General features: G+C 36.5%; 1 protein-coding gene across 1 annotated transcript in view; it reads right to left on the bottom strand.

Moving 5' to 3' along the window:
• Positions 1-10,378, bottom strand: part of LOC128219804 (myosin-VIIa-like) — a 58,752-nt gene that overhangs the window by 3,948 nt on the left and 44,426 nt on the right. Inside the window, exons 19-33 of the mRNA XM_052927843.1 lie at positions 9,341-9,528; positions 8,897-9,012; positions 8,213-8,373; positions 7,481-7,572; positions 6,837-6,898; positions 6,297-6,452; positions 5,792-5,897; positions 5,430-5,544; positions 4,852-4,923; positions 4,258-4,364; positions 3,597-3,715; positions 3,190-3,256; positions 2,024-2,140; positions 1,118-1,201; positions 293-412 (exon numbers count right to left, since the gene is read on the bottom strand). Coding sequence (XP_052783803.1) covers positions 293-412; positions 1,118-1,201; positions 2,024-2,140; positions 3,190-3,256; positions 3,597-3,715; positions 4,258-4,364; positions 4,852-4,923; positions 5,430-5,544; positions 5,792-5,897; positions 6,297-6,452; positions 6,837-6,898; positions 7,481-7,572; positions 8,213-8,373; positions 8,897-9,012; positions 9,341-9,528 — 1,682 coding nt within the window. The remainder of the gene's footprint in view (positions 1-292; positions 413-1,117; positions 1,202-2,023; positions 2,141-3,189; positions 3,257-3,596; positions 3,716-4,257; positions 4,365-4,851; positions 4,924-5,429; positions 5,545-5,791; positions 5,898-6,296; positions 6,453-6,836; positions 6,899-7,480; positions 7,573-8,212; positions 8,374-8,896; positions 9,013-9,340; positions 9,529-10,378) is intronic.

Here is a 10,378-nt window from a genome sequence, read left to right as displayed (position 1 = left end):
ATATTGCTTGGCTCGACTTCCTCCTTAGCTCAAACTAGATATAATGCAATTTATTTTTACTCCATGTAAGGGCGTAAGGGGAGTCCCTGGGATATCAATTCAACGTGTTTCAGCTGTACTAACTTTACTTCAAAATTATTCATTTTCACTTTGGAGGTTTATTACTAACAGTACCATACAAAGATGATGCTTGAACCATACATAAGTGCATATACTTTTCTTCAACAATAACTTGATCAACTTCTTCATAAATAACAGTAGAATACTGATTAGGATGGGTAGAAACACGTACCAGAGAAGTTTCACACAGGAGCTTGGATCCACGAAGCAGGTTCCCAATGGTCATGTGGAAGTACGTGTTACCACTGCTCCAGTTTGAGATCTTCGTGAACGGATGAGTGGCCAGAATGTCCTAAACAAACAATAGCCAATTTGTACACATCAGATCATATATTTTAAAGATAATTTGTCAATTTATTGGTAAAAGGTTCTTATTTCATAAACTTACAGTTTGATTTGTCAATCAGAATATAACTTGTTCATTTGTCAGGTAAGAGCACTTGCTTTTCTCCATGATGTCCTTGGTTTGATTCCCCCCTTGGGCGCATGTGATTTTGGTTTGTGGTCACCAATCCAGACAACTGGGTTTTCTCATTTTTAGGTACTCCCCACAACAAAGACTACCATTTGTGTGGCATTGTGCCAACAAGAGTGATTATTATAAATTCGGACTCCACACACTTAGATCAGCCCAATTGCGTTCATACCCCGATGACATCAACCTCGCAATTCATTCCTTCAATAGTTCATGTTTAAAAGTTAACAACCATGTCATGAATCACTTTGGTTTCCTTTAAAAAAGTCCTGAACAAACAGCCTATTAGTTAATAGTTAGATGAAATGAATCAAAATTTTAATGATTAAGAATGTAGCAAAAGAGTGATTGTGTATCGGATGAGTGACAGTGGGCGGACCTTTAAACACCAGCGGAGGTTGAAATTCTTAATGATAAAGCCTAGTACTTAATGATTGCTTATCTCCAATTTCATTGGCTGTAAATGTAGGTTGTATTCTAATTCACTTAAAACTGAAGGATTTGCATCAAAGGGTTGGTTACCTTGGTGTGAGGATGTATAAGGTTGACTCCATTCTTGTTGATGGCAATCAGCAGGATTTCTGGGTAGTTGGGCTCTGTCGTTTGCTGAAGAAAACAACATTACTTTCAGTAAACTCATGAAATGCTATAATTCAGAACTCAACAACAATGGGGTCTGCTGCAGGTGTGTCTGACTGTGGAACCCTCATCTCAACACTTCATAAAGTACAATCTTTTTTTACAAACTGGTAAAGCGCCCAAGTACTAAAATGTGATTTATTTCGAAATAAACAGTTTCATTTAACGGATTAAGACACAGTTAGTTTGTATTTGCAAATAAACATCGATTTAAATTAGTTGCCTTAAAGAACTAGACATCAGATGGTCCCAAAATCTGCAGATACAGAATTTCCCCAATTTAACAAGTCTAGAACTATCAATACAAACTAGTATGAGGCCGATATTACAACATTTTACATAATTTAAGGAACATTTTGTCGCTGTCTCAGCTGTCAGAGTTTACCCCTTTAAAAATAGCACATAATAGTTTTCCAGTTTATATTGTGTATATTCAGCATGTGCAAGTCCCATGTTCACTACAAATACATATACCGACGCTATTTTTAAACATTTCCTGGGATTTACGTGGTAGACAAACCCAGTAAATTTTGAATTAGAAAAATAGGCAAAAAATGTGAAAATTACAAGTTTTTGACAATTTTTCTTTTTTTCTTGTAATGGAATCATCTGGTGTCTTGTCATTTGATTCTTGATCTGTCGTTATTTTGTCCTACATTCGTTGATCGGGTGTCCCCATAGTGTCCTTGTGTATGAAATTGCAAATTTTTCGACTAAACACCTTTATTTACTTCAATGGATAAACAAAGTTGGAATAAGTTGAGATTTAGAATTAACCTGATAACTTACCTTGACCTTGAATAAAGTTGAGCCGAATGTGGGCCACTTGTAAATGACCTTGAGAAACTCCACCTTGGCATCTTCCTGACTCTTTCCACTGTCATTGTTGAACTCACTAACAATAGCCTGCAAAACACAAAAAAATAACATTCAATAGGTAATGCTTTTAAATAATTGAAAGGTAGATTATAACTTTTAAGAGCCATCCCTGCATCAGGAAAATCCCTGTATCATCCTGAAATATTTTGAAGGTCTTCTTAAGAAATATTTTGTAAAATATTTTCCTGTTTTTTCCCATTTGTAGGAAATACTTTTAAGAAATATTTCACCTGTATGATCAGGAAATGGTTGTGGAATATTTGGCCTGTATTTGTATTCTCATGAAATATTTTGTAAATTATTTTGCTTAAATTTTGCGTGTATTCTCAGAAAAACTAGAAGTACCTAATGTGTTTAATTTCCATCAATTCTAACTAAAGTTGCTGGACAGAAACCATTTTTCTATTCTCAGTAACAATGACCTTGACCTTAACCTCATACGCTCATAAGCCCAAACTAGCTCTTCACAAAAGCTACCTAAACACCAACTTTCATTTCTATTCATCAATTTCAACTTAAGTTATTCAGTGACCTTGACCCCGACCTCCTCAAAAGAAATCCCAAATTAGCTCTTAACATAAGCTACCTACATACCAAATACCATTACTATCCATCAATTCTAACTGAAGTTATTGGCTGGAAACCTTTTTTTTCTATTTTTAGTATCAGTGACCTTGACCCTGTCCCCTATATAAGCAATCCAAAGCTATCTCTTAACATAAGCTACCTACACACCAACTTTCATTACATAATCCATCAATGCTAACTTAAATTATTAGGCGAAGCATTTGACAAACGCCCTCATGGCCTGTATTCTTGAGAAATACTTCACTTCATCTTGAAATATTTCGCCTTGGAGCTATGTTATGCTTCTTGCTTTGGAACATTTAAATAAATGAAACAGGAGTTTTATCCAAGGATGTGAGTAGAATACTTAATAAGAGTTCTTGACCAAGGTTAAAAAATGCATGTCGTTACTGCAACGACAACGGCACCATGACTATGACAATACCTCTACATTTTTCTTTGAAAAACAGGCAAATCTGAAATAAATATTTGGTAATATCAAGACTTACCCTCTTCCACTCATCAGGAGACTGGGCTTTGATCATATCAGCTGGGACCAGTTCACGCAAGATTCTCCTGTTAACATGGAACATAATTTCATGACATACAGTACACAGTATATAAGGTATACAATTTATAGTTTAAACTTATTCATCCTACAACAAGTGTAAAACAAGCAATAACAACATTATCCTTTAAATCATGCTCAGCCTCTAGCCCCGTTTTAATTCATGAAAATGTAGTCTTGTATGCTGTGTGGGTAGTACACAGCTAAACTAATAGGTAAATTCAATTTTCTTAATTATATCAAGTTATGGAACACCCAAAACCAAAGTAAATTCAGGTTTAAGACAGTGAAATAACAAAAGACTATTATTATTCTATTAAGCTTGTTATATGCTTGCGTTACACTTACGGTAGGTTTTTCAGGCCGGTCTTGTTCTCGCCAAACTTCCCCCGATAGATGAGGGCAGCTAGTCTCGCCGATTCTCCTGTATTGCATTTGTGATAGCCCCGCAGTAGATTTGGCAACTCCTGGATAATATTAATGAAAAACATATTAAATGTAAGTAGCACAAAAACACTTATTTGGTTTGCTGGTAATTAACAGAAATAATGTCAATGTTTGTGTATAGGACGCACCCATAGATAGGACACCGGCAAAACACACACACACAAACTTAAGAACTCTAATACCAAAGATAAAATGCAGTGAAAATGGTCAAATCAGTAAGCCATGATGTTTGTTTACATTGTTGAATTTTAAATGAATCCTGAAAACAGCAATTGTTATTGTAAACCATGTGATATTAAATACAAAGGCAAAGTATATTGTACTCCGCTTAAAGGCAGAGGGAGAATTGCACACCTTCACATATTAAGAATGTGTATGCATTGATTTTGAATAAGAGTGCCACTTTAAGGACCTAATATTTTTAACCCTGTTGGGGATCAAACCCATGACCTCTTGGATGAAAGGTTCACACTAGCATTAATTATTAAATTTCACTGTCTTCTATAATTATCAAGTGTGAGTTATGAAGAAGTCCCAAACAACCCTGTACATCATAACAAACCTGGTGGTAATGGAAGATGAGGTCAGTGTTCAGGTCCTTGCCTGGCACGAAGTTCGTCCACAGTTTCTTCATGAAGAACACCTGGTAGGTGAACTGGGGGACTGTACCTGGAAATAAACATAGCATATTAAGGAACATAGGGACATTGGAAGGCACAAGAATGATGCAGAGCAAATGACCTTGCTACATGACTGTATACATTTGTTATGTGTGCATTGTCAATGGTAACATGTTTACCAAGTTCCATTTAAATGTCTTTATCTGTTTTAGAGTTGTTGCCAAGGTTAATGTCTTGCATAATGACCATGGCACTAAGGCTTTTCAATATAACTTGACTAACTTGACAAACAAGTACATTGTATTGAAATAGTATGCACACTAAAATATGTAGATACTAAACATGTACATGTATGTAAGCAGTGATAGGACATCTTTTATAACACATAAGTACATGTAACATCAACTATAACCTTTAAATGTATTTCAGTTGCCATGTAGAAAACTAAATTTACCATCTCCTGTCATCCTACTACAGTGATAACTGCCAAATCAGCTTGCAAACAAGAGCACAGGAGCATTTTTAGCACAACTTACCATCTCGTGTCGTCCAGTCAATCAGATGTCTCACAAAGTCAAAGAAGAAGTCCCCTTCTGGCACACTGATAACTGCAAGTTATACCAAGTTTGATGAACATTTGTGAAGCAATAGAAGATTAAAAGAGAGGTTATCTCCCCTGATTTTATGATTCTTGATTGCTATACGACAATTACATGAGTCAGTAAGTGAATAAAAACTTTTTTTGTTAATTAACAATCCACTTAAATTAAAGCTTATTTAACTGTTTTAATTTCTGAAAGATAGAACTCTAACCTAAACGATAAACTGTAGATTTACCGGTAACAACAAATGCAAGACAAGAGCATCACAGTGTGATCGCCAATGGTTTTTTTCTTCAGGCAAAGGTGCACAACTATAAAATTATCAAAGCTAGAGTAGCTTTTTAATAATGTGTTAAAGAATCATGCAACATGAATACCATGTTTCATTTCAATATTGTATGGCCAACGTTAAAAATGTGTGCATGGTGACACCAAGGCTAGCTGGACTTCTGTTTTTCTTCGAAAAAAGCAGACAACAAAAACTAATAAAAATATTTGAACATAATTCATACCTTTGTCGGCAATCTTGACAAAGAGACTGAATCCCTCTGGTGACTTGATGATCAGTTTTGAGGCGATGTTCTGGCAGAAGTCCTTGGCTCTCGTGCTAGACTCAACCTCAAATGCCTGCAATTCAGGGAATGACATTACCACTTTGTTTTTATTTCTTATTAAAATGAGAGAAATGATTGGTAGAGCTATATCGAATATCTTGTACTTGAATTAAAAAACCAGAATTTTTCCCTTTCTACAAAGTTTATGGCTTCAGAAATGTTTAATTTAGCCTGGTAAAAATTAACAGTATTATTATGGCTCAATGGATAATTGCTTTTTCCTTAATTTTGACAACTGCAAAAAAGCAGGGATATCTTACCTCATCAGAGTCATCTGGGAAGTAGACCTTATGGAGGATCTGCGTAGTCTTGTGTTGTATAGCCTCCACCTCCACCTGGTGGGGTGGGTACTTGCGGGTCCCGTTCCTGAAGTTATTAACCATGTTGTATTACATAAGACTTCTAATAAACGACATGATAAATAGGTGGATAATGGCAAACATAAAACGCCCAAATTTACAGTTATGGTGTACTTTGGATTAATCTTTGTTAATTTCTTGAAATTTAGACGCATTTATGCAACTGCCTGTTGGGTGTCATACAGGCTTATCAGCAAAGATACAAAATCCAATGGGATCATCATTTAGCCAGGATCTCTAATTAATCCATGTTGGAAATCCCAGCTGATTGCCAAGCGAAAAGATGTCAATTATTAAATGTTGACAGCCAAATGGGCTTATCAGTTTCCTCCTTGATGCTGACAGGCATTTACATGTGTAGCAAAAATGCAAAAGGCAGACCACTGAAATAGAAATTACACAATACCTGAGAGTTTTCTGAAGCCTCGAAGCGCAGTCATTGGCAGTGGGGGTATGGGGCCGCGACTTTAGGAAGAGCGTCACCTCCTTAAGAAGGTTGGTGGAGGGGGCAAAACTGCCTGTGATCAGCCACATCAACTCCCAGCCACGATCTGCACTCATCCTACAAGCATCAATAATAAAGTTATCCAGCACTCTAGATGATGGGCTTATCATGAGAAAATTTGCATACAAATTGTCCATTTAAGTGATATTTGTATTTCCAAAGCATATTCAATTTGATACTCTTCTATAAAACAAAGGTGTGAGGCCTCAAAAATATCATTGCTTATCAGTTTGGAATTATTAGTGTTATGTAACCGTAACCACATAATAAATTGATTTATGAACCCAAAGAAAAATCACAAAGATTTAGACTGTTTAATTTAAAAAAAATTCTTCAATGACCAATAACCTAGTTCAGTAGCAACATTTCTTCAAAATGGCTAAAATGTGTCACTATTGCAGTCAAACATTTTATCAAGTATGTTAAGATTTAAAATATTACCCATTCTTGTTGTCCGTCAGTTGTTTGATAATCTGACAGTAGATCTCGTCCTTCAAGATTTCCTGTCAATACAAAAACTTGATTGTACTTTCAGCATAAGATCATAAATACTTCATCACCTTATTAGAAAATATTGCTAGAATGATAGAACTTGTATCCTATTGATAGAACTTGTATCCTATTTAAACTGTCATATTTTATGATTCCTAAACAAGTTATGACAACAATAAACATTTTCACATTCCTTTTATGGTTTTCACATCTCTTACATGAATTTTAAATGTGGAATATAGATTGATGCAAATTTTTATTTTATATTTTAATGCATTTTCCTGTGTATCTCAATTGACTTATATTATAAGACAAAGAAAAGCATATTATTATGATTGATGTACAGAAATCATACACTTTTTGTTGATTATTTATTATCATTAGTCAAATGAGTTAAACATTTTAATGCATAAAAATTGCATTACCTATATTGTGCGCCTTTAAGTAAAATGATAAAGTTTGATGGAAAGTGATCATAATCATAATCATGTTGATGTTGAGCACCTATCATCAATTATATTTAATCATAGAGCAATCAATAAATAAAAGTACTACAGCAAATAAATAATGGTTTTTATTTATATAAAACATACCGTTCTGAGTGGTGGTTCGAAGATCTGGTCTGTGAGTTCATTGGCCATTCTTCCGCGTTTAGACGGGTGATCACCCATGTACTTCAGTATAGGTGCACACAGTCAAGGATAAACAACTATAATACCATTCATTATACAGGGGTTTTAGCAGAAATTGTCAATCCTGAAATTTTCTGGGGGACAGGGGGTTGACAGTCACCTTGGGGTCAAGGGGCTGAGCCCCTGTGGGGGAGAGGGAAGAGATATGATTTAGGATATTTCAAAGTTCATATCAGTTAAACATTTATGCATCTCTGAGGCTTAAAAAAAGCATCTCAGAAACACATTTGGCATTTCAGAGACTTTCTGAGACATCCTATTGGGATTTTGCAGTCAATCGATAAATGCTAATTTATGAAATAATTGTTATAAATGGACTAAGCATTGGCAAGTTTGTCTTGGCAAATAAGGAGTTCTGGTAATTATTAAACACAGATGAAATCTTTTACATTCAAACCACAGTGAAATGTTTATATTCATTAATTTTTACATGTTTAATGTGTATAATGGGACTCAATGCTCTACATATTACATGAGGCCACAACTATGGGTGAAGGGCTAATGCAAGCTTGTGCTATTTCACCCACTTAAAATCTTTTATAAGCATTCTTGCAAAACTTAACTAAGTATGACTATAACTACATGTATAAAAACATTTCATGCATTAATGCACATAGAATATAAAAGGGATATCAAGAAAGCACAGGCAGGCTTCTTGGCTCACTTCTTCACGACCCAACAGTTTCTTCAACAGGGGCTGGCGAAGGGGTTCCTTAGAGTAACGCCACAGCTCATCCGGCTTGCGACGTTGTGCAGATTGGAGTGTCTTTGACAGAGTTCGCTTTGCTGGAGGCCTTGGGAAAAATAAGAATCAGATTAAGGCTTGGGATGTGGCACAGATAGGAGAGTCTAAGACAGGGTTAAAGTTGGTATGCAGTTATTGGAAACCATGAGTCTGATTTAGCAGTTTTAATATTGATTGCTGATGGGTTTTGCGTTTTTGCAAGACACTTCTGTTATATACCCAAACACTGTAAATAAAGGCCTTATTCTCAATCTGTATAAAGCTTTTCTTCCATCTCCTAACTTGTTCAATCCAGGTTGTACTCCTCGACTGAACCCCTCTTATCTTTCCCAACCTGTTACCCTTCACCACCACCCCCTCTCCTGGAGGCTGTACTCCTCTACAGTACCCCTCTTATATCTCCAAACCTATCACCAAGCCTCCCCCTATCAACCTTCTCCATCCTCCTACATCCCCACCCCCTACCTACCTGAAGTGGTCCAGGCTGTACTCCTCTCATCTACTTCTGTCCCCCCCCCCCCCCCCCATATCATCCTGTCTTTCCCTTATCACCCTTCTATATCCCTCCCTACCTGAAGTGGTCCAGGCTGTACTCCTCTAGTGTATGGGGCTTTTCCCCTGTCTCGGCAACCACCTCTACATTTGACTGTATCAGCATTGATTGGTCGATGGACTGGACAAACAGGTTCTGTAAACAAACAGGCATAATGAAATTGACTTGAGGAGATGATGTTGAGATGATGTTGAGTGTAGATTGCATTTACATTTCTTGATAAATTCAAGCAGCACTGCTTAATTTTATCTCTTATAACACATTCAACAACTACACTAGTATTAACTAGAAGCCTGTTAATCATCAAAAGGTAAAAAAAATATCTAACCGACACATTTCTGTACTAAACTTAAAGTTCATATCATCTCCATTGTGTGATAACTCATTAAGTGCATAAAGAAATAAAAGCAAACAAATTGACAAATGTTTGATAAACCTGTTCAGAAATTATATTGAGTCTTACCAGAATCTCTGGTGGGGGTTTGGTAATCGTGGGCAGAACATAGACACACTCAGCTGGGAAGTCTCCCTGTTTCCCAGTGCGGACACACTCTCCTATACACAAGCCAGAGTTCATCACCGTTTCCCCGTTCTGCTGCACAAGCACAATCAGGTCACCCTTCTGGAAGCTCAGGAAACTGGAACTATCACCTGCACAAACAAAGAATCTTATTAGTTGTTAATACTATGAATATCTTTGTTCACCACCCCTCCCCCAAAACTTGGAAATTGGGGGCCCGTTTCATGGCGAATCCTAAGAGGTATTTTGAACTTAGGAGACCTTTTCAACACTGACAAGTCTTTATTAGTTTAGGGTACTAGTACATGATGAATGAATGGCTTAAACCAGTGCTATACTGCTAAGTCTTAATTTGGTTTAGGAGACTATTACATGGTGAATTAATGGCTGTAACCACTGCTATACTGCCAAGTCTTAATTTGGGTTTAGGGGTCTATTACATGATGAATTAATGGCTGTCACCACTGCTATACTGCCAAGTCTTAATTTGGGTTTAGGGGACTATTACATGATGAATTAATGGCTGTCACCACTGCTATACTGCCAAGTCTTAATTTGGGTTTAGGGGTCTATTACATGATGAATTAATGGCTGTCACCACTGCTATACTGCCAAGTCTTAATTTGGGCTTAGGGGTCTATTACATGATGAATTAATGGCTGTCACCACTGCTATAATGCCAAGTCTTAATTTGGGTTTAGGGGTCTATTACATGGTGAATTAATGGCTGTCACCACTGCTATACTGCTAAGTCTTAATTTGGTTTAGGGGACTATTACATGATGAATTAATGGCTGTCACCACTGCTATACTGCCAAGTCTTAATTTGGGTTTAGGGGTCTATTACATGATGAATTAATGGCTGTCACCACTGCTATACTGCTAAGTCTTAATTTGGGTTTAGGGGACTATTACATGATGGATGAATGAATGGCTTAAACCAGTGCTATACTGCCAAGTCTTAATTTGGGTTTAGGGGTC

This window comes from Mya arenaria, chromosome 15 (genome assembly GCF_026914265.1).
Source record: "Mya arenaria isolate MELC-2E11 chromosome 15, ASM2691426v1".
NCBI lineage: Eukaryota > Metazoa > Mollusca > Bivalvia > Myida > Myidae > Mya > Mya arenaria.
This window is presented reverse-complemented; position numbering and strand designations above follow the sequence as displayed.